The following is a 25553-nucleotide window of genomic DNA, read 5'->3' on the forward strand; positions in this document are numbered from 1 at the left end:
ATGCAAGTGGCTGCTTATTCAGGTTTCAGTTCAAATGTAACTAACTTCCTGACTACTCCATCTCAGCGGTCCTATCTTGTATCTGAAATTAAATAGTTTACTTATTTATTTGTCTCTCCTACCACACCATCCCATGAAATTGGGGAGTATTGATTCATTGCTTTATTCCAGAGCCTATGACAGTGTTTGGCACATTGTAAAAACACTTATTAAATATTCATTGAATGAATTAATGCCCAACATAGGTCTGGCACATAATAGTCAACATTTGAATGCCAAGGATCCCCTACTGTGCAAAATGTACCACAGGAATAGCTTCATTTGACCTCCAATATGACCATAAGCTCCATTTTACACTGAGACCCAAAGGTTCAGTGGCTTGCCTGGGAGGGGACACAAATACTGGCAGCCTGATCCAGAGCTTACTTTCTTCACCACTACGCTATCCTCTCATTTGCCTCTGGAAGTATTTAAAAAGTACACTCAAAGGAAAGGAGGGGTGGGGATGAAGGGAGGCCGGTCTCAGTTTCTCTATCTGGTGGGGGAGAAAGGGGACTTCAAGTTTCAATGTTCTGTGGCTCTAGCAGGAGCAGATATCCACAGTTCCCTCAGCTCACAACTCCAGACACCACTGGACAAAGGACATAAAAGGTGCCCTTTCTGACTGCCTGAGCCTGGGTCTGGTCCTTGGCATTTTCAGTATAAAATTTTTTAAGATACAGGAAGTAGGGGACCTGTTCCTGGAAAGCAGAAAACGTAGGTGCAACTCATCCTCCATGAGTGATACACAGTAACAGCCAAGCAAAGGGTCCTTCCCTGCAATATTTATTAAGGAATATACACATACACAGGAGAAAGGCAACCAGGAATTGTGGTTCCCACAGGTGAAATCTTTGAAGCAAAGTTTTCTTGTTTTAATTTTCAAGTAGGGTGAACAACGAGTGAGAGGAAAGCTATCCAAGCTCTCCACCTCATACACCTGCAGAAGGTGGGGAAACAGCAGCCTGGGATACATAGGCATGAAAGAGTGATTGGCAGACTGGGAGAGGGAGGAGGAGGACGGGAGCTATCCATGAGATTACAGTTTTTTTTTAAACTATAAGAAAAAGTCATAACAGTTTTAGGCTGTTGATAAATTAACTCCTCTCTGTGTAAACCTAAAACAAAAACAAAAACACCCAGAGCAGATGGGGAAAGAGTGGGAGGTGAAATACACATACACACACACGCACACACACACAAGCAGTACACACGTTAAGCTCTGCATTCCCACTGGAGGGGCTGGTCCTCCAGCCATAGAGCCAGATTCCACTGCAGGGAGGATGGAGGTGGGGCAGGGTGTGTGTTCTTGTATGGGACCTTCATAAAGTCTTTGGTGCTAATAAAGGCTAACTGAAGCGACAAGTCCTGAAGCCTCAGGTCCAGAAAGCAAGTCAGGGCAAGGAGAATATTTTTGCTCATCCTCACAGGAGAGGGTTTGCCTCGGCCCAGGGCTAGGGCCAACCTGATCTAAAACCCAAGGTATATTTAATCTGATTTCAGTACTTTCTTCATTCCCATAATTATGGGAGCATGACGTCTCCCTCTTCAACCAAAAATTTAAACATGTAGAAATAGCTTAGCAACACATACAGAAGTACCTCTAAAGCTTCCCCACTTTGCCTAAAAGAACCACACCTCCAGACCTTTCTGAGAGTCTGATAGGAGGTTTAACCTAAAGGAAAAGTACTCAAAGGTGTGCACCTTTCTCCCACAGTGTAAGTGCCTTCTGCCAACAATTCCTAAGGTGCTGGTGCCAGGAGAGGACTGGGGTTGAGGCTGCAGAGAGAGTCGGGATGGCTAGGGGACATGTACAACATAGAGCAACAGAGAGGTCTGCGTGTCCAGGAAGTGGCTGGGCTGGGCAGAATGCCAAACCCCAGGCAACAGATTGAGCAATTTCTAAACCAAACAGAGAGGTAGGAAAGGGAATGGGATGGGGAAGTTGGGGAAGGAGGAAAACTGGGAGAGAGGGGGCTGAGGTGAGTGGGAGCCATACAGGTGTTTTGTTTTTATTTCCACATCTGAGGGCTGAGAGTCTGATTCGCTGCCTGTCCATTTCCGCCGTTCATCGACTGTCCATAGCTCAGCATGCCATGGGCTCCACAGAAGTTCATCCCAGCCATCTGCTGGGTCATCTGAAAGGGAGAGAGGAGACTTTCAGACCAGGCTGTGGGCATGCAGCCAATTACTGCAAAAAAAGCAGGGTAGGAGTCCTCCTGTCTGTGGGGAGGGGGAGAACAACAGGACAAAGGGAAACTGTTATGGCACAGATCTGCCCTGAACCTTAATAATAGATCATTTTGAGGGCTCCAGACCACGTAAATAAATGAAGGACTTCTCAGAAGGGAGATGTTGACAGAGACTAATGCTCAGGGAGGGAAAGGAGTCCTGGAGCTAGTCAACATAAAAGCAGCATGAGACGTTATTCTCTTCTTTTCTGGTCTCTCATCCTAAAAAGAAGGGGCCTATTGTTAACTTGCCAGCCCTGAGAGTACACAGATGAGCCCCTGTGGCAGTGCTCCTGTCTTATCTCCAGCAGAGTTATTACTGTCAGGGCCAGTGAAAGTGCTCGTGCACGCTCAAGCGGAGAGAAAAGGAAAAAGACACTGGGCTGTTCAGAATGAACAAAGGCAGGCAAAAAAAGAAGAAAAAAAAAAAAAAAAAAGACCAATGGGCCTTCAGTGTGTGAGAGGGGAAGTTGCTGGGAGAAAAGAATCAGTGGAATAAGGTCTGGGTGGGGCCGGGGCCTCTATGAATGAGACTGAAAGCCTGGCCTCTGGCAGTGAACAGAGGAAACTATTTATCAAGAAAAATGCCTTAAATCTCCCAAGCCCGGTACCTTTCTGTGTAAGTTCTTTTTCTTGAGGAGAAGGTCTATTTTTCAATCCCACCAACTTCTTTAAAGAAAACCTCAAGCTTATAGAAAAGTTGAAAGAACAATAGAATGAAAAAAAAAAAAAGAATAGAATGAAACCCATATATCCTTCTTTAAATTCTCAGTTGTTAACACCATGCCCCATTTTCTCTCTGAGATTTATGTATCTTGTGTGGGATCTTCATACACATGTATGTGTAAATGTTTGGTGAACATGGAAAACTGCAGGTATCCTGACATTTCACTTCTTAGTAAGGCAGGAGGCATCTCGTAGGAAAGAGTACTTTCCTAAAATCACAATACAAGAAATTTAACATGAATACAATATTCTAATATAGGTTACATTTTATTTTCATATCCCCTTTGTCTCCTAAGTTTAATATAGAACAATTCCCCCACCACTTTTTCTTTCCTGACATTGTTTTTATAATCCAGGCCAGTTATTTGGAGAAAATCTTTCAATTTGGATTTACCTCATATTTTCTCATGATTGGATCCAAGTTAAACATTTTAGGCAGTGATATTGTGTCCTTCTTAGTACAAGATACCAGGAAGCACATGATGTTCATTTGTCCCATTGTTGGTAATCTTATGTCTGAGCACTTGGCTAGGGTAGTATCCACTGTGGGCTTTTTCACTGTAATTAGTAATTAATCTAAAGGGTACTTCTAAAAGAATATGTGAATATCCTGTTCTTTCTACAATTACTAGTTGCCATTCTTCTATAAAGAAGGCTTTCCCTCCCTCTCTCCCACACTCATTTCAAAAAATATATCACTATGGACTCATGGATTTTTTTTTTCCTTTGGTGTTATAATTCATCAGTGTCATTCCTTTTGATGTTCAAATTGTCCCATATTTGGACAGTGGGAGCCTCCAGAAGTTGGCCCATGTGTCATTTTGACATGTTCTCATCAGTTTTATAGCACTTCATTGCGTATACAGATAAACATGGAGGACTGAAAATAAGTGAATTAAAATCCCAACTATGAAAGCTAGAAAAAGATCAAAGTAAGTCAAAAGGCAGCATACAGAAGGAAATAATAAAGATAAACCAGAAATTAAGGTCAAAAACAAATAAAAAATATAGAATAAATAAAACAAAATCCTGTGGTATATATGTATATATATTTTTTGTTTGTTTTAACAGAATAGACCACTAATTAACCTAGTTGAAAGAATGGACAAGGAGGAAGGAGAGCACAAACATACAAAATAAGACATGACAAGGGAAAAATAACCACTGAAACAAGAAACTTTAAAAAAATCATGAGATAGACTGCTTGCTTGGCTTAACCTTTGATAAATGAATCTGAAACCCTAGATGAATTAGCTAATCTACGTAAACAGAGTTTTCCAAAGCTGTCTTTCATAGAACAAAGAGAGAATGCAATCAAAGAATTACTACACAAAAAAGCACAAGGCTCATACAATTGCACATAAGAATTCCACTCAATCTCCAAAGAACAATACTATATAAATCATTCCAGACTATAGAGAAAGGAAAACATGAAAATAGTTTTCATACAGCGGGTGAACCTTGTCACCCAAGCCTGAGAAAGACATGCACACGTGTGGGCACACACATAAGCCATTCCAACAATACCTCTTTGTCCATTTCTTTTTTTTTAAAGATTTTATTTATTTATTATTTATTTTATTTATTTATTTATTTATTTATTTATTTATTTATTTATTTATTTATTTTTATTCATAAGAGACACAGAGAAAGAGGCAGAGACACAGGCAGAGGGAGAAGCAGGCTCCATGCAGGGAGCCCAATGTGGGACTGATCCTGAGACCCCAGGATCATGCCCTGAGCCAAAGGCAGACACTTAACCTCTGAGCCACCTAGGCGTCCCTGTTTTCAGACTTTTGAATCACTTTGTTTCAGCTGGCTTTGTTTGTATGTAGTATAAAATTAGGCATTGCTTTGTGAGTCAATTTAAACATCTTTTTCTTTTCATAGGAAAGCTACCTGATGATATGACTGATATGTTTGTTCTTAGTTCTATCACATTACATTTTTACTGTGTTTATTATATTTGTTATACTTCATAGTCTATGTATTCCATTTTATTGTAAAATATTCCTTAGGTATCTATAAAGTTTTGTTTTTTCTTCTAGTGGATACCTTTATACTAATAATTTCTGTCTTTAGTTTCCTTTATCCTGTCCTCAAGCTTCTACCATTTGGTATGTCACCTTATTACATCGTTTAACTTCCACCTTTTCCTGTACAATAATCAATTTATCCTACCTCTTCCTTCTTACCTTCTCCCTTTACCTTCTCTTGTTATGTTTGTTTGTTCTAAAAAATATATGCACAACATATATTTTTTCTATCCTTTAGATTCTCAAACATTTAGTCACCATCAGTTCTTTTGCCAAAATGTCCTCAGTCATCTCTTAAATGGATGTAGCTTAAGTTCTGGTACATTCCACAAGAAAGATATAAGTATGATATTCTCTGATTTCTTGCATATTTAATATTTTTTAAAATAGCATCAATCCATACTTACCTGGCAGGGGAGATACCATGATCACAAAATAGCCTCAATCCTTGAAAGATAGCTTGTCTGGCTATACTTGTCTCACATGTACATGAGTATCTTGAAAATACTACTCCCATTGCTATGTTTTATGTTGCTGTTAAAAGTCCAATGTCCAAAAAAAAAAAAAGTCCAATATCAATCTGGGTGTTCTTTTTTCTTTAAAAATAGCAGGGGGGCACCTGGGTGGCTCAGTGGTTGAGCCTTTGACTCAGGTCGTGATCCTGGGGTCCTAGGATCAAGTCCTGCATCGGGCTCCTCACAGGGAGCTTGCTTCTCCCTCTGTCTCTGCCTCTCTCTTTCTGTCTCTCATGAATAAACAAAATTTTTAATAAATAATAAATAATAAAAATGGCAGACCTGGGGGTTTGGGAGGTAAGGAGATGGTTAGAGCTCTGAGAATTTTTCTTGTTCCATAAAGTTTAAAAGTTTCCTGGAACGTATGTTAGAATTTACCATTCTGGGTCAACCCTCCATACATACTCAATGGACTCTTTCAATATTATATTCAAGTCTTTTATTTATAGGAAGTTTTCTTGTGTTATAGATTTAAATATATTAATTCTGCTTTACTATTTTGTTTTTCTTGGAGAGTCTCCAAATATATTTATGTTAGGCCTTCTTTGCTTAATATCTGTATTACCTTCACTTGGATTTATTTTCCTGCTTCCTATATTTAGTTTCCATTCTCTGACCTGAGTCAAACATTTCTTCAATGCCAAATATATTTTCAGTTGAATCTATTCTCTTCTGGCTAATTTGTAATTCAGACATTTCTAAGACAATTGTGTCTTTTTTCAATTTCTTTCCTGAATTCAGTAAAGTTTCATTTCATAACTTCCAGTTTTTTGTCCATCTTGGTTCTAAGTTTTTAAATTTCTGATTGAAGCTGTTTTGTCTTCAAGTGTTAAAGGACATTTCATTCAGGTTGGTGGTTTGTATAACAGTTTTCTTCTGCTCATGCCTGTTTGGGGGGTGGTGAGAATTTTCTTTCTTAATATGGTTTGATTTTTTTTTAAGATTTATTTATTTATTTATGATAGACATAGAGAAAGAGAGAGAGAGAGGCAGAAGGAGGAGGGAGGCGGGAGAAGCAGGCTCCATGCCGGGAGCCTGATGTGGGACTCGATCCCGGGATTCCAGTATCGCGCCCTGGGCCAAAGGCAGGTGCTAAACCGCTGAGCCACCCAGGGATCCCTGGTTTGATTTTCATTTTCTATTTAATTCTCATAGCAGTTCTGTATAAATGTCACCCGCCACTTTCTGTATATTTTGTAGTGCCTTATTTTTCTGAATAAGGAATAATAGAAGGTGTGAGGGTTTGGGGAGGTTTACTAGATTTCTTGGTTCAAGAGCGCCCTCTTCTGTTGGTATAATAATATGATTATATGGAAGGAGGGACGAGGATGGTTTATCTTCTCATTTTGTGATTCCCTTTTCCACTTCTCATTTCTTACTTTCCTTTCATCATCAGGTCCCCCCAGAGCACCTTTTCCTTCTAAGTCATCCCCATAGGAGGCGCCTGAGTGGCTCAGTCAGTTAAGCATCCAACTCTGCGTTTTGGCTCAGGTCATGATCTCAGGATCTTGAGATCAAACCGTGCATCAGGCTCCATATTGCTGGGTGTGGAGCCTGCTGAAGATCCTAAGTCACTCACATGACCCTAAAAGCAAAGCTTTTTCCAGAGCTATCATCTTTAATCCTACATATTTCAAGCTCCTCATTTTCAATTCTCCACATAACAAGAGTTCTAATTGCCAAGTCTCAGACCTCTTCTCATCATGCTTCTGGTCAAGGTAGGTCTTTCCAGGGGGTGATTTTGTCTATGCTCTGTCACCTTCAGCCCCCTGCTCCCTCTCCTCTTTCTACGTAGTTTCTCTGATGCTGGCTCTGCTGGATTTGGGTGTTTACTGCCATGTAATTTGAAGTTTGCAGTATTATGCCTACTAGATGTGGCAGTCGTAGGTTATGAGGGGCTTTATTTGCATTCCTTATTTACCTATATAAGTTGCTTTTGTTTTTGAAGATTGTGTGAAGAAATTTAGATTGAGGCAATTACCCTCATTCTACATAGTAACCCAGAACTCCTCAGAAAGTTTGACATTAGGTAGATCTTCTACAAAAAAAAAAAAAAAAAATAGAGAAAGAAAGAAAGAAAAGAAAAGAAAAGGTGGGGTGGGGTAGCAAATCTAAGAATGTCTGCATTATCACATTTACACTGTAAGGGTTCAAAGGATAAGGGAAAGATGAGGTGAGACAGCCTTGAGGAAGGCTCAAAACTCTTGTCCCAAGTAAAATGGGGTAGCTTACCTGAGTAAGGTTCCACTGCAGCTGCTGAGCTGGCTGAACCCCATACATGGTCTGGGGAACAGCTGCCATGCCTGCCATGTAGCCAGCCTGCTGGGTGGTCATCATTCCATTTGGCACACCCATCATTGAAGCCTGCATGCCACCCATATAGCCTGCAGGCATGGCCATGGGGGCAACCATCCCAGAAGCTCCTGGCTGAGCTACCATGCCTACTGGTGGGGGCATCATGCTCCCCATTATGCTGTTAGGAGGTGTGACCCCAGGGAAGCTGGGATAGGCCGTGGGATAGGCCATCTGAGCTGGAGCCATGAACATTGCTGCCAAGAAAACATAAATAGAGTACTATTTAAGAGGAAAGTGTCCATCTAAACCCTCACTGGCTACTCCTTTCCAGCTAAATTTCTCAGTAGCATTTCTACTCAACCCAGAATGCTCTTCTACACAGCAAAACAGACAGATTCCCTACAAGACTTGCAATGGCTTACCAGTGGGCTGCTGACCTAGCCACTTTCCTTTCAGGCTCCAGGTCCAGTTCTTCAGTCAGACTTCACAGAGGTGTGACACCAGACCCCACAAAAATATGGCTCTGAGTTACATTAATATCTATCCACTGACACTTTGTAGCTTCACAAGAAATATCACGTTCAGGCCTGTTTGGAGAATAATGTCCTGGCCCCCAAAGCAACTGCCCCCATTACAACAAATAATTCCTGCATGTAAGTCCTCATGTTTCTATCTGACACAATGCTACCATCCCCATGAAATCTACCTTGGGCAGGCATTTGAGGTGTCTGGGATCCATACAGTGAAAGGATGGAGTCTTTAGAGAGCTGTTTCTTGCCTGTTTCTTCTGATTTGCTCCCTGGCTCTGGAAACAGGTTCAGGTTTTCAGGAACAGAGCCGGCACTCCCTGCAGTTGGCATGGAACCTACAACCTGAGGGCAAAGAGGGCAGGAAGAGAGAGTAGAATTGGAATGGTCCTCACAGAGGTCTCGGTAAGGACCACCCCCTTTCTCTGCTGCTTCTAACATCTCCAATAAGAATTCATGGGCAAGTTAATAGCTTCCTGTTATTTCTACCACACAAATATCTGAAAATACTAGACAGTTAAGCTCTGGTACAATTCTTTGTCCTACAAACAATGTGATTTAGTGAAAAACAAACAAAAACAACCTACAAATGATGCACCCACAGAGAACTGAGTTTAGATCCCCATGCAGCCATTTACTAGTTGCATAACAAGAGGCTAGTCATATAATTTTTCTGAATTAATGTTTCCTCATCTATAAAACACCCATTTTGCAGGGCTGTGGTAAATATTTTAAGTTATAAAAGAAATATGCAAACTGATATACAAAATCACCTAGTGCTGTGCCTGTTCATAAGCAGGTATTCCACGAATGGTAGCCATTAACAGTTTCAAGTCTTTCCCATCTACAAATTCTCTGGCAGTAACCCTCATGCTGAGGAGCTAACCTAAAATATCAGCCTTTACAATGGGACACATCTTCAACAAAAGCCCATCAAATGATCCACTTTTTTTGGGTGGGAGACAAAATGGAATGAATAGCAATCCTAGGTTGTAACAGAGATGATGCAGGGTGAAGGGAAGAATTAAGAAAACCAAAGTCCAATTCCACCAAGGAAGTATGACTTGCTTCCATACTATCAAAATTATCCTTTTTAGAATGCTCTTTAATTCTAAGGAGCCCACATGACTCACCTTTCTGGAAACTGAAGAAGAGGGGGATGGAACAGAAGCCAAAAGATCTAAATCCTTCTCTAGGGTATTGCTGGTCTTACTATTTGCAATGGAGCAGGACACAGGAGCATCTGGAGAGAGAGAACAAAGCTCAACTGTAGCACTGCTCATTAAGCCTATGCCTTCCACCTATTCTAGACACAAAGAAGAAAAAGCCTCTATGTTCTATCAGGGACTTGGAAATCTAGGCTTCTGCAACCATTTAGCTTGGATGGGGCATCTCACCTTCCCAGGAGCATGCTGGAGAAGTGTGGTGGCCAGCTATCAGGGACAGGGCAGCAGAAACCCAGGCCTGGAAGCTGTATTAGCCCCATACCAAAGGGGCTGGCTGGCTATTTGAGGGGTACAGTTGTGTAGCTTTTATCTCTTTTTCAGAGATAAACGGAAGGTATGGAAATCATAAGTCTAAATAGCTAGTAACCTAAATCAGCAGAAATGCACTGAACCTAAAGTACAGCCATGAGATCTGTGAAAGGTAAAGAAAAGGCTCTATTTCTGACAAGGGCAGAACCACTAGTTCAGGGTTTCAAAAGTTGAAGAAAAATAACCACAAGGTCATCTCAAAGACAGGCTGCACCTGAAAAAATGAGAGGGATGGGGGCATGGCTCATGGCTGCTGGTTTAGTGAAACTTGCTAACATTTACTGAATGCTTAGTTCGTGCCAGGCAAGGGGCTAAGAGCTTGAGAGGAACTATCTCATTTAATCCTCCCCAAAACATTTTTGAAGTAGAGATGCTTATCATCCTTACTACACAGATTAGGAAAGCAATGTTCAGAGGTTGAGTTAACTACCCAGGTCACATAGACACTCAGTGGCAGAGATGGCACAGATGGCACTCTAACTCCAAAGGCATGCTCTTAACCACTACACTATTGCTCTGAAAAGTGTAAACACTTCTTAGACTAACTGCTCAGATGTAAAACAACAGGAAAAACATAAGAGAACAATCTTAACGATGAAGAAACAAACTAAAGAATCCCAACAGTACCTATCTTCCCAGGGTGACAGGGAATTCATCATAATTTGTAAGATTATTGGAGTGGAAACATCTAACTCTTACCAAGGCCCAACAAATCCATGACAGGTGCTGAGGATTTCGGGGAGCTTTTCCGAGGTAGCTGTGGATCTTCTTTTTTCTGTGGCTAAGGTGAAAATATGTTAAAGAAAGAAATAAGCAGGTGTTTTTGAACATTTTTTTCCTTTGTCACTGTAAGGACACAGGTGTTCTTGTGGTCTGGCCACCATTATTCAAGGAGTTACTACCAAAGAAAGAAAATTCAGGAAGTGTCAGGTAAAAGAATCAAGTCAGGAAACCAAAGTGCATAAACCAAACCTAAAGTGAAAAAGAAATCATCTGTGCTTGTTTGGCTTTCTGAAACCAAGGCAACCACAGATCAAAAGATCCAACAAAAATAGCAGGTTTTGGTCCCAGGAAAAGCAAAGAATAAAGGTAAGTGTCTGATGGTACAAGAGCCAAGAGCCAACAAATCTCCCAGTGATTAGAAAGCCTTTAATACCAAAAGGGAGATCGATTTAAAGATTACCTAATTCATTCTGCCAGTATCATTAATGACTGTGTTCTGCAGACAGTGTGATTCAGAATAATAAAAGACTCTTCCTTAAGCAAATAGTAAAAAGTCCTCTCTCCCAAGATTGCAAGCTCTTAAGAGTATCTACTACTACAGTCACAATGTCCTGTGAAAAAAGAAAGGTGTCTACTTCAATATGACATAGTAAGAATACAAGAAGGATTAAAATGGGTTAGTATGGCCAGACTTCTGGACTGTTCTTAACTGTAACAGGAAAATGAGGTAAAGAGGGCCTAATGAGAGAACGATGCAGGTAACATCTGCTCAGGAGGTATCACACAGTCACCACATTATGGCATGGAATGTGCCTCTTGCTCAGACAGGACAAATACAGTTCCCAAACTCCCAACTGGTCCCAAAGAGAAGTGTCACAGAGCAGACTGGGCAACAACAAGGTAATGGGAAAGCATGAGAAATGGCATCAGTGGAACCCTTTGGCCCCAGGTAAAATGGTGCAATAGGCTATCGACCCCACCCCACCCACCAGGAGGCCTGCTACCCCCTCCTTCCACATAAAAACACACCTGAGGCCATCCACCCAGTGCAAGGACTTTCCCACTTACCATTTTAACTTTCTCAAAAACAACAGGTTCCATTTTTTTCTCTGGAGCTGGTTCACTTCCTCTTTTCCACTTGTCATCTTTTTCTTTCTATAATGATTCAACAAAATAAGACAAAGAACACAGGCCCCATGGTAACAAATTATAATTCCAAATGTGCAAAAAGGACACAAAAAATTATTTTTGAATCTTATTAAGGAGTCTGACAAACTCGGGGGTGTCTTTGTATGGGGCATCAGAACTACCTCTTCCACATTAGCCTCAATGCTTTAAGAGGCATCTTTCACATATCATTTAGTATCTCCTCGTTCTGTCTGACTTACCTATGACTCCTGAAATGTGAGCCCAGGCTACCTACAGAAGTTAAAAATGTTTCACCAGTTTGCTGCCCCTCTGTGACCCTAAGTTAAACCTGCTCATGCTTTGAGGGGTCCTCCCTCATCTTGGTACACCAGTAAATAAATTCATGTTCATCTTACTTGACATACATCCTTTGTGATTTTAAATTCAACCATAAATTCTCTCAATCTTCATCTCCTTTTTTTAATATCAGAAACTATAATTTCAAGCTTAAAGATTAGGAAAACAAAAATTAAGGAAATAAGGCCCCCCCCCCAAAAAAAAGAGTTAAAGGATTAAAGTATCCCTTCTAGAGTGTCCTAAATGAGTTGTCTGAATAAAATTTTAAAAAAGCACATCAGAAATAAAAGATGAGAAAGTCTCTCTCAGTTTTTGTTACTTCCAGAGGCAGTTTCATAATACTGTCACAGATTATAATGCTACTGGTCTCATTTTTAACATCAAATAAACATCTAACTGCAAAACAGAAACACTGAGTAAACTTAAAAACACAGGCATATAAAACGAAGTGCATTCAAAAAGATGTTCAGTCTTGCCAATGATGAAAAAGTGAAACCTAAAATACTTTTTTGAGGAAAGAAAAATCTCAATAATACCTAATGTTGATAGGGATGGAGTAAAACTAGCACTCTTATATAATGCTGAGAAGACAGTATAAACAGTACAACCTCCAGAAAGTATACTGGCAAAAATAGGAAGAGACAAATAATGAAGCCCTTTGACCTAGATAATACTATATCTTGTAATGAATCTTTAAAAAATAATCCAAAATGTGGAAATATAACCTATGCACCAAGAAGTTCATCCCAGAATTATTTATGCTGAAGAAAAATTTAAACAACCTTTCTTGTCTTCTATATTGTCTCCTCCACAGAAGGAGAATGGTAAAATATATTGTGATCTAGTTACTCACTGGAGGATGCAACAATTCAAAGTTATAATGAAGGGCAGCCTGGGTGGCTCAGCGGTTCAGCACCTGCCTTCAGCCCAGGGCCTGATCCTGGAGACCCATGATCAAGTCCCGCATCAGGCTCCCTGCATGGAGCCTGCTTCTCCCTCTGCCTCTGCTTCTGCCTCTGTCTCTCTCTCTCTCTCTCATGAATAAATAAAAAAATTAAAGTGATGAATGCTACATAAGTAACATAAAAATACAGGATATGCTAAATTGAATGAAAATAATAGTTATAACTATATAATTATGCCTCCTAAAAGTAACTACAAAAAAGAGGGAATACACCAAAGTGATAATCACTGGTAAAGATTATAAAGGTAGACATGGATTTTCCACTTTATTTCTTGAAGTTAAAAATGCTTTACTGTCCATTTAAAAATAATACTCTAATTAACAGAGCCACTTTTTTTCAATTTGATATTAACTGTCTTCACTTAGCAAATATTAATTCTTGGCATATAAATCTTCACAAGAATATTTTTAGAAACTAAGTACACTAAATAAAAAATTCTTGGAAAAGCTTTTTGGTAAACAGGAGCTATTTCTTTCCTAAGTGAAAATATGCAGTGAGTAGAACAGGCTGTTTACATGGGTACAGTACACCTGCAACATAATTATGAATGGACACTATCTTCATTTGGCAACTCCTTCCTCCTCCCTCATCTTTTGGATTATCTCAGATACTCTTTTCTGACCTCGTTGTGATTTCATATCTTTTGGTACAATGAACAAAAGCTAAGCAAACAGATCACAGTTTTCTACAAAGCAAAGGAAATGTGTGTGCTTTGGTTCCAAACTTTTCTGATGATGCCATCCAAGCTGTGGCTGTACACTGGGTTGATTATTTCACAGAACAGTTATGACAAATTCCACGTCCCTTTTCTGGATGACTATGAAGTAAGAGTCCTTCACACTAAGTTGGGAAGGAATTATCTTTACCTAACTAAATGTACTACCTTGCACTTACTTGCCTACATTGAAACTCACCTACCAGTTGATGCCCCTTTTCACAGCCTAAAGATCAATCTGGAGCAGATTCCAATTAGTTTGACTTTAAGTTACCTGGAAGGACTTAGAGGCCTGTATATCCTCTGTTAAAATACAAAACAAGATAGATGATTGATAGATAAATAGGTAGTAGGTAGGTAGGTAGATAAGACTTGCTAGAACTGGATAATCCTATACTCTCTGTACTTTTATAGCTAAAGAAATAGTCAATTATTCCTAAGCAAATTTACTGTAGAATCTTACTAAAGGCTTTCTTAGGTCATCATATTGGCAACTCTTTAGTTGTCATTAGCCAGGCACCTTTTCTTCTTCCAGGAATAATTTGTATTTCCTCCTGTATATTATACTTGTCCTAGTTACCAGACTCTGTATTTCAGATTCTAACCACATGCCTAAGATGGAAAGTGGTAGTCCCCTTTTAAAACCCTTCTCAGGAATAGGGTCCCATTGGCAATTAGTCCATCAACACACTGGAAATATATGCTGGTCAAACTGAATAAAACTCTGATGATTTAGTTAATTTTGTAGACTTCATTTACAGATAAAAATACATATATACACACACATTTATACACATACATACACACATATCACTGTTTGATCTAGTATGGCCAACGTGTCCATTTGAAGAAATAATCTGGAACTGGGAATCACTAAACCTAAATACAAACCAAGGCAAAGAACTCACTGATGGTTTTCCCTCTCCATCCCTGACATGAAAGTCTGTTCCATGATATCTTGTAGTCTTGATTCAGTAACTGGCTTTCTTTCTACTTTTTTTTTTTTTTTTTTTAATGTTTTTGGAGTATTTTGGTAGCACTTCTCAAATTCTTCCCTGGCCTGATGTAAAGCAAATTACTCATTTTGAGCAAAGCTTGAAAGATTTATAACCAACCCTAAAGGCATTGATGTCCAAACTTCGGTCCATGTATTTCTTCTTCTCATATTTATCCCGAATAAATCCCTCGACAGCTCTGGAAAAAGCTTATTAAGGGTAAATCAAACAAATCTTTCCCACAGTATGACTATCACAGGTCGATCTGTATTCAATGGAATATTGTTCTCTCTCTCCCTCCTGGCTGGTTTCTCCATATGGCTCCTGTATTTCTTCACATGCAGTTCCCTGACCAAAACTTTAAAATGCCTCCTTCATGGTTACTGCAGGGAATCACTACTTCCTATGAGTTTCCTTCAGGATAATCACAGCAGCAAATGGGATTAGTCTTCATAATGACATAAGAGGAACCTGTGGCTCTTCTAGAATACAGGTAAAGCAGGAAATTATCTATTTTAAAGTCTTTAGGTCAACAGGCCTTAAATAAATGCACTTGAGTACCCCTTAAAACTATAAACCCTTGTGCCCCGCTACCAGATTCTGATTGGTGTGTCTTCTGCAGGGTCCCAAATCTGCATTTTAACAGGTTCCACCTGCACCCAACAAAAAAGCAAACTCTAACAAGACAGTCTATAAACCACATTTAGAGAAGCACTGCCTTTAGGAGGTTTGGTTTTGTGAGTAGGGCGCTATCCCCTGTTGAAAGGATGAGGGAAGAAAGTTACTAACTAGTCAATAATAGTTCATTCTTTCACACAGAACATAGAAAAGGCATTAAAAAGTGAATGGTAGTTTTGCTGATTCAATACAGCACAGTAATCTATTCTTTTTAACACACAATAGTTTCAAAGATCCAAAAACTATCAGAGATGTCACTTTATGGGAGAATTCACAGTGAACCACTGCAGTCTTAATTCCTGAGCGAGTCTTCCTCGTGTGACAGCACTATTCCGACATTAGAAAGTATACTTTTTGTATGTGTTGGTGGCAGGAAAGGGAAAAGCAAGACTTTGACTAAACCACATAGAGAGGGCCCAGGCAGATCAAGGGGCTTGAGTCTTGTGTGACTCTCCCAAAACACCAAAATACCACTCAGCCTTCTAACTTGCTCCAAAAAAGATACGGGTCTATTTGAGGTCGGCGAAAAGTCTCAGGAAGGTAGGCTTCATAAAGTCGGTTTGCCTTTCCATTCCCCATCTCTTGCATGCACTGCAATCAGAGAGATGTGGAAACATGGAACGTCAGATGAGGAAAGACTTGAAAAGTTTCTCGCCCAACTGCAGCATTTTATAACTGAAGAACCAACCTGACAGTGGCAGAACCAAGATCTATGTGCATACTCTGATTTCTAGCCCACGATGGTCTCTATTACCAATCATTTGCCCTCATGGTTGTCCTTCCTGCCCCCTCCACCTTAGTTCTTTTTATTGAAAAATTTGTCTGACAGGATACATTTAATTCAGTAATAATTCAAGACCCCATTTGAAACCCCAAGACACATAACTACCAATTAAAATGTCTACTTGATAGGCAATAATCAGTACCTAATCAGGCAGGCAATAATTGAGCAATAACTACAATTTTGAGTTTATACTATTAATTAAACTATTCAGCTTTATTACCAATAAATGTGTTTCCCATTTGGCCTTTGAAATAGACTCCTTAACACTTGTGAGGGGCAAATCCCAAGGTTTTTTAAATTTTCAAATTCCCAAATACCTCCATGGCATGTAAATTCCTTCATAAGATAAAGTATAACTGAAAAATATAACTAATCTTTTAGACTTTTAGTGAATCTATAAAAGCAGCCTAATGTAATTTCTAAAGCCATTTTCTAGCTAAGAATAACCTCTTATTTCTATCACCAACTTTAGCAACTGTTTTCTTTAGACCCTTTCTCCCATCCCCACTTCTCAAAAAAGAAAAAAAAGTTTTAATTACTTCTAAAAGTTTCTATGCAGGAAGAGAATAGAGAAAAATGAAGCCATGTAGAGGTGCAGATCTTAAGTCCGCTAGACTAACTTACGTGTTTTACTCCCAGCCCACCAACCTAACAGCATGCAAGATTCACATACACGTTTTAGCAATAAAATATTATGTCTGTAAGTTGGAGGATTTGTGTGTGACTATCTAAAACTACAAATGTTAGATCTGCAAATGCCAGGGGCCTTAGAAAATAATCCAAAGATCCCCTTTAGACATTGGGGGTACATTCACGGAGTCCTAGACCACAGACTTTGTGTTCTGAAGAAGGTAAAATATGGGTGGAATAAACTCATATCTTAAATAGAAAAAGGAAAAAAATTCTCTATTAAGGTATAAAAACCTGACATAAGTGTTTCACAACTAAATTTTTCCTTTATCTTCATCTTTGTGCCCAATTTGACTGAAAATTCATATGGAACTACTCTTACATGGAAATAGAAGCAGCTGACTCACTGCTGGGCTATGTAAGTACCTGAATTTGTTCTTGAGTCCACTGGTCAAGGTTTACTGATTTTACCCTGGAAATGTGTACCCCCAGATTTCTGTGGATTCCAGCACATCGAATGCAGATGAACACACCAATGTTCCAGGAGGCCCATCGTGGCCCTGTGAAGGTCAGGAACAGGGCAATAAAATACAAATTAAAACAACATTCAAGACCCAAGCTGGTATATTTAGATTATCAGGCAGTCATTCTGCTAGAACATAAATGAGAGAACGGTTACCACATTCACCTTTTTTATTGGATTTGTTCATTCCTCCATGGATCAGCGCTTTTTTTTTCTTTTAAGGTTTAGTTTAAATTTAAGGGAATAGACCGTACAGTGGCTTTTCAGTATATTCACAGATTTGTGCAATCATTACCACTATTTAATTCCAAAACATTTTTATCACTCCAAAAAGAAATTGCAAACCTAATACAAGGCACTCCCCATTTCCTTTCAACTCCTCCCCACCAGGCCCCTGACAAACACATGTCTCTGTCTCTATAGATTTGACAATCTGGGATATTTCATGAAAGTGGAATTATACAATATGTGGGCATATGTGTATGGAGCAGCTTTTTACAGTGTCTGATAATATGACTGCTAAAAGGCAGATGTTATAATACTGTTATTTATATTTTTAAAAATCCCAGAAGAACAGTGCAAAGTCATGTCACATTCTATTTAGTATCTTGCATGAATAGCCTTCTCTCAGGAAACTTTTCAGTGGTGCTGGGGCCTGGATTCAGTTTTCCTACCTGGAAAAAAAGATACATGGCTTTGCCATGCCAGCCCAAGTCTCAGCCTGAAATTTAAAACTTTGTTTATCTTCCCCTCCCCGCCTGGCCTATAAAATATGCATCCTGATTAACTTAATAAGATCCTCTCCCCTTGAGCTGGTGTCCCTACTTTACCCAACTACAGAATTATCTCAATTCAAGATTGTCAAATAACAAAGATGCCTATTGCAAATAAAAAAGAAATCTCAAATATATATTTTAATAAAAAACTGTTATGTAATCTCCCATCCCTTGACAACTTTGCTCATTCTAATAATCACTCCGGAAAATTATCAAACTTCTCTTCATAATTTTTATACAGGAAAAAAACAACTTGCTTTTATATGATACCTGCCAAAAAATACTGAAAAATCACTAATATTTCTTTCTCTATCATTCCACTAGGCAGAAATTTACCACATAAAATAAGTATGGTATCAAAATTAGAGGTTGTAATAAAGAGCGAAAAGACACCAACTGATTTTTTACAGAGATAAATAGGACCTGTTGCAGGAGCCAAGGGCACCAGACTTCAGTTCTGCCAGACACAATCACTTAGTTGGTCTGCAGGTTTTGACAACCATTTTAATGAAGCAATGCTAGAATTGTATGGCATAAAATCATTCTTAGAAATATGAATTCATGATTATTATAAATAATGTAATTTTTTATATCATTCTGGTATTATGCAAATACAATGAATACAGAAAGCTCAAATTCTCCCTATAACCACCAGGTGGTGATCTCTGCCTGAAATTTTATCCAAATACCTTCTTATTGCTACTCTCTTGATAGGCTCAGATTTATCTTCTAAAAAGACTTTCAAATAAATAAATAAATAAATAAATAAATAAATAAATAAATAAAATAAAATAAAAATAAAAATAAAAAGACTTTCAGTCCCTTGAAATCCCTATATAGATTGGCATAGATCTGCCATATAGTTAACACACAAATGATTAACACACATCTTTCAGTGGTAGGGAGCTATATAGAAACAAAATGAAAAGCCTAAACGGATATGAATGAGGTTTCTTATGGTGTTGTGTGTCTATGTGCTACAGTTTTCATAAAGGGATACGCAGAAGATTTACGTTATATAGAATTAAAAATGGACCAAAAGTTAGTATTTCATGTTTCTTTACCATTTTCTCTTTGTCTAGATTCTAGAACTCATGACGAGATAGTTAAAATATATTTGTTTGCTAATACAATCAGAAGGCACGCTAACTAAGAGTTGGCTGTAGAATGTTACGCTGTTTGCTTCCAGGCCCTAAGTCCAGAGAAGGTGATTTCCAATCATCTAAGTCACTGTCACAGCTGTGGAATTTCTCCAGCTCCCATTACAGAGTATGTAAAGTCCCTTTGCCCTCTGAGGAATACAAAACCAAGAACTGATACTCTGGAGCCACAAACAAGGCCTCAGTACAGAAATGCAGGCAATAGGAATGCCTGGGTGGCTCAGTGGTTGAGCATCTGCCTTTCGCTCAGGTCATGATCCCTGAATCCTGGGATCCAGTCCCGCATCACACTCCCCACAGGAGAGTTTCTCCCTCTACCTATGTCTCTTGTCTCTGCCTCTCTCGTGCACACAAGTCTCAAATAAATAAATAAATAAATAAATAAATAAATAAATAATAAATAAAATATTAAAAAAAAGAAATGCAGGCAATAATAGGTTTCATTATTACGAAACTCCTCTGCTCCCCTCCCACATCCATCTGTCCACATCTTCCCAGTGAAATAGTGACAGTTCTAGCTCAGACACTCAGCCTCCTCTAGTTTTAAGCTACTAGATTGATTAGTCAATAACTGCACGCTCCATAAAAGATTATGAAATGGGAGAAGAGGAAAACGCAAAAGATAAAAGTTACTTTATACAGCTGAAAGTGTGGGAAAACAGCGTCATTATTAAAAGTACAATTTTTGCAGCCAGAAAAAGCTTAGGTTTGAATGTCAGTTCCATCAATAATTAGCTGTGTGACCTTCAGAGAGCTACTAAAACTTTTTGTTAGTTTCCTCATCTATAAAATGTGTCCCTCACAGAATACAGAGGGACGATAATATAAGAGAGCTACATGTAATGATATGCTGTAGAATGAGATTTCCAGAACCCGTTTCCCATTCATCATCTTCCCTGTAAAGGCTAGTTAGCTCATTAATATGCATATGCCAACAGTCCATGCAACACCACAGAATACTTCTTTTTAGACAGGAATATGAATTCCAGTTCTAAAATGTCTGAACCAAAATTGACTATCTATCTGAAAGAAAAAAATTACCCTGGATCCAATTTCAAATCTTCTAAAAACCATTAAATTTTATAAGCAGATTCCTTTATTTGCCTGAAAATATTCCTTGAAAAATATACTACCTAAAGCCCCACCCATTCCCCTTCTCTGCTGTCCTCCCCCACCCTGCCTTTGTGCCCACACAGGTATTCACAGAACCTACAAAGGCCTCAAACTGTCAACCTGACATACTTGAATTCCACAGTACCTGGGATTGCTGCAACAAGGCCAGCCTACTTAAATCTGGTAAGTTTGCCAAGATAAAACAATTGTTCAATACACATGGGTCATGGCAATGGAGGAGGAAATACAGAAGATACCCCTTCGAAGCTGAAAATGTAAAGAGACTCTGGGAGGCAATATTCTGAACTATTTTGAAAGCAAACAAGCTAGAGAAATGATATAAACTGGTAGCAATTAGCGCAACACAAGAACAAGGTCATAGTTAAGTGAACATATTCCTCAGGTGCCTAAGAGCAGGCTCCAGAAGCATTAAGTAATGTTAAAACTAACATATAATCACTCTGCAATAAGCAAACTGAAAAAATTTTAAGTATTTGGATTTGGCTGATCTGTCAAGAATCTGGCTGTAGTAAGTACCAGCCCAGGATCAGGGAAATCTGGGCTTACACTGACTAGTTGCATGTGTTCTGACAAGTCTCTCTAGGGCTTATGTTTCCATTTGTAAAATGGAAAGCATGTAAATAAATCCTATTTACATTCAACTACTGGACCACTTCTACATACCAACTACTGCTGCCCTGCTGTACATTTCCTTTGCTGCTACAACTTCCCCCACCACCAGAGCTGTTAGCTTTAAAGGGTTCTAGGCTTGAGAGGTCAATAGAGAGAAGAAAACTAGAGTAACAGATAGCTTGAAACTACTATTATAATAATTACAGCTTCCTGATCTCTAACCTATAGAGTTCTAAACAAATAAATATTGAGCAAAAGAAAGACACACTGATAAATCAAAGGCTACATTTACTGAGACTTGCCAGAACACACACACACACACACACACACACCTTACATCCAAGCCCTGTTGAAACTCCCCAAATCTATCAATCTCTACTTAAATCTATCTCATCTGTAAGTACTCATTCCTTGAACATTATTTACTGAGTACCTACTATGTGCCAAACACTTTGCCCTGCGTAGGTCCTAGGGATACAAAGGCAGGGACAGTAGAGATGAGATCCCCTGACTCAAAGAGCTCATGGACTAACTGGTCTCCAGCCTCCTACCAGAATAATCTTTCTAAAACTCAAATCTATACAGATCAGAAGCCCGAATATAAACCTTACACAGGACTCATATAGAGATATGAAAATGAAGACTGGTGGGAATTTTCTGAATGGCATATTCCAAACTGAGCTCTCAATCTCTTGCCACAAAACTTGCTCTTCTTCCATCCTTCTCAGGATCTTAGTCAATTACACCTTCACCCATTTATCTGTATTGGTCAGAAATGTATAGCTTTCTCTTTCAGCCCCAATATCTACATCATCACCAAGACTGAAATATCTCAGTTCAGTATCCCTCCTCTCCATCAGCAACCCTATTTCTCTAATATGAAGTCTCCAGATCTAGACTTGTGCAATAACCTCCTGATGTCTCTCCACTTTCACTTTTATGTTCTCTGTCCCTCTAGCCCTAAACCAAAACCATTCTCCACAAAACAGTCAGCTTGAACTCTTAGGGAGGCACAAGCGATCTTGTCATTCGGCTGCCCAAACCTTTCTGTGAAAGGCTTCTTCCTATCATGTTGGGTTAAAGAATAAAATCCTTAACACAGTCTCCAAAATCTAAGTGATCTGGCCCATGCCCACTTCCCCAGCCTCTCTAACACCAGTCTTCTTTCATTTCCTCAAAGCACCAACATGTTCCTTACTTAGGGCTTTGGCCTTTGTACACACTGACCCCACTGCCTAAAAATCTCCTTCCCCAACCACCATCCGCCACTAGTGGCCTGGTGGACTCCTATGTGTATCAAGGTCTCAGCTGAAAAGTTTCTTCTTCAAAGGAACCTTTCCTTGGCCCCCCCAATCTAAACCAGACGATAATCTCTCTTCCATCTTTTTCTCTAGTTTTTGCATTTTATTATGGAAAATTTCAAACACACAAAAGCAGAGTATAATTAACCACCACCTTCTGCAATTATCAACCTCTGGCCAATGGTTTTTCAGCTCTACTCCCACACACTTTCCCTTCTCCCAACCTTGGAACATTTTGAAGCAAATCTCAAATATCATACCATTTGATCTGTACATGATTTGATGTAAATCAGTATGAGATAGGACTTATTAAAGGTTACAAACTTTCATTTATCTTTTACTTTTTCCTAAATCGTACCACACTTTATCATTTTTGTGTGATGTTTTAACACATCTTTCCCACTAAACTGTGAGTGCCACAAGAGACAGCAGACCTGTGATGTTCACTGTCATGTTCCCAGGGCACAGCACAGTTCCTCACAGAGGCAAAATTTATTTAAAAATTATTTAAAAATAAGTAAATCCTTTGACTCCCCCCTCCAAACCCACTCAATTCAACAGAGAAAGAACAGGTAAGAATTCATCAGGGAAACAAGAGGTCAAGAAGCCAAAGAAATATATTAAAAACATTAATATATTAAGAATGATTTAATAAAATTAGAAATGACAGATTATATAAATATAGCAGAATAAATATTTCCATGTTATGCTAATTTTTAAAAGGATTTTTATTTTTTTATGTTAGCTAATTTTTTAAAGAAAATTGTAACTCACATGCAGTTGTGAGAAATAATACAGAGAGATCTTGTGTACCCTTTCCCCAGCTTTCCCCAATGGAAATGTTCTATATCCTGATTGTATTAATGAAAATATCTTAACTGCAACATAAAAGATTTTAAAGTAATCTCTACACCCAACATAGGGCTCAAACCTAAAACCCCCACATCAAGAGTTGCATGCTCCATCAACTGAGCCAGCCAGGCACGCCCCCATGTTATTCTAATTTTAAAATCCAGTTTTATAACAGTATATGCAGGGCACCTGGTGGCTCAGTCGGTTAAGTGTCTGCCTACGGCTCAGATCATGATCCCAGGATCCTGGGATGGAGTCCAGAATTGGAATAGAGTTCCCTACTCAGTGGGGAGTCTGTTTCTCCCTCTGCCCCTCCCCCCTGTTTATGCTCTCTCTTTCACACACATTCTCTCTCTCTCAGATAAATAAAAGCTCTAAAAAAAACTGTATATGCAGAACAATTCCATTTTTGTTTAAGAGTGTGAATAAATATATACATATGCACAGAAAAAAATGTCTAGAGGAACATATGTAAAATAACAAAAGCTATTACATTTCTGGGTAGTAGGGTTGTGAAACATCTATTTTCTTCTCTATATTTTTATAGATAATCACTGGATTATTTGCAATGAGCTTGTATTACTTTTATAATAAGAAAAAAACAGTACAGGTATTTTAAAAACAACACAGCCATCCATGACTCCTTATTGGCTGCAGGAAAGGCAGAAATTCCTTAACATGATTTATAAAGCCGTTTAGGAGCTTGTGCTTTACGTATGTTGAGCAAATCATCATTCTGAAATTTGCCATGTACTCACCTCACACCTGTTTGCCTATGCCATTCTTCCTACCTGGAATGGCTTTCTCCCCATTTCCTGCTTCACAAACATCAAATCAATGTTACCTCCTCTGTGAAGCCCTCAAATGGAATAAATCTTGACCTTCATGGCTAATTGTCAGAGTACGCTTTGCTCTTCTAATACTTAGTATCTTATTATAGCTAGTTGCTTACAAGCCTCTCTTGCCCTAAATAGACTGGGCTCTAGAAGGCAAGGACCATACTCCTTCATCATTTATCTCAAATACTTAGCAGGATGCTTGCAAATGGTACATCCAAAAATCAATATTTGTAAAGTGAAGTCATCAATAAGATAAAGGTATACGTTTTTTCCTGTTTTGCAAAATGAAGGGAGAAGATGTTTTCAAACACCTTAAAGGTGAAGCTACCACACAGAAAAGGGACTAGGTTACTTTGGTGAGGCTCCAAAGGCAGAACTAGCACCACTGAGTAGAAGTTAACCTTAGCACACTCTGAGGAAGAAATCTGTAACAATTAAGGCTGTGTGAAAACAAATGCAGCCTCTCCAGAAATGGGAGAATCCAGTGAGTGCAGGTGTTCAAGCAGAGGCTGGATGACTACCTCTCAGGGATGGCCAGCAGGTGGGCAAACCACAAGCCCCAAGTCACTTCTACTACCACAGTTCTACTAGCTGATTTGTAGGTAATTTGGGGAATCCCTTCCTGCTTGATGTTCAATGGCTCTGAAAATGCAACATGAGATAATCAATTTATGAAGATGTTAGGTCTTGATGAACCTAAAGAACTAAATCAAATTCAGTTTATGGACCCTGTGACTGGCACTGAAAACTGGTATGAATGTGAAAGACACATGAGGAAGAAGCTAAGTCAACAAACTCTGGTTTGAAACAGGTTATTTGGCTCGGCCTGTCATTAACTCCAACATGAAATTTGGGAGTCAAAGGGATGAAGAAGCAATGATTATATGAAGAACAATTCTAAGCTAGTTACCTCATTCCACTCATCATGTCTCTTTCACCCCAATTCACTACAAAGAATACATAGAAATGCCATCTTGGAGAAATTAAGTAAGGCTGTTGAGAGGTATGTTTACCAGCCTATTTTCCTCTACACAAAAGAAAATTCACTTACTTCTCTATTCCAAAATAACAATAAACAGTAACTTTGAACTTCTGTGTGTATGAACATTTTAAGGAACTATCAGATCAAAATAAGGGCTTACTCAATCAACCTCTGCTCTCAGAATGTTCTGCAAGAAAAGTTTCTTTCCATCCGGTCTGTCTTGCAAAAATGCTGTTTCCTTTTACAAAAAAAGACACTGTCCACGTTCATGTATTTGAAAAAAGCAGAAGTTAAGTTTTTAAAAGTCTGAGAAAAGCAAGTTGAAATATTTCTGAGATTGATTAGAGAATAAAGGTAAACACTACAAGGAATTTTTTTTTAAGATTTTATTTATTTATTCATGAGAGACACAGAGAGAGGCAGAGACACAGGCAGAGGGAGAAGTAGGCTCCCTGGAGGAGGGAGCCCACGTGGAACTCATCCCAGGACTCCAGG

General features: G+C 39.0%; 1 protein-coding gene across 7 annotated transcripts in view; it reads right to left on the reverse strand.

The window, feature by feature from the left end:
- Positions 1-809: 809 nt before the first annotated feature.
- Positions 810-25553, reverse strand: part of SMAP2 (small ArfGAP2) — a 47146-nt gene continuing 22402 nt past the window's right edge. For 5 of the 7 annotated variants that reach the window (XM_077844558.1, XM_077844562.1, XM_077844563.1 and 2 more), the window contains 9 exons: positions 17306-17439; positions 15971-16056; positions 14908-14986; positions 11696-11782; positions 10604-10685; positions 9503-9612; positions 8549-8714; positions 7780-8096; positions 810-2177 (listed from right to left, as the gene is read on the reverse strand). In XM_077844558.1, the coding sequence (XP_077700684.1) occupies positions 2052-2177; positions 7780-8096; positions 8549-8714; positions 9503-9612; positions 10604-10685; positions 11696-11782; positions 14908-14986; positions 15971-16056; positions 17306-17439 (1187 nt within the window). In that variant the 3' untranslated portion in view covers positions 810-2051. Of the gene's footprint in view, positions 2178-5464; positions 6434-7779; positions 8097-8548; positions 8715-9502; positions 9613-10603; positions 10686-11695; positions 11783-14907; positions 14987-15970; positions 16057-17305; positions 17440-25553 lie in introns of those variants that run through there. The other 2 variants (XM_077844559.1, XM_077844560.1) reach the window with 2 other exon arrangements.

The sequence above is a fragment of the Canis aureus genome, chromosome 13 (assembly GCF_053574225.1).
Source record: "Canis aureus isolate CA01 chromosome 13, VMU_Caureus_v.1.0, whole genome shotgun sequence".
NCBI lineage: Eukaryota > Metazoa > Chordata > Mammalia > Carnivora > Canidae > Canis > Canis aureus.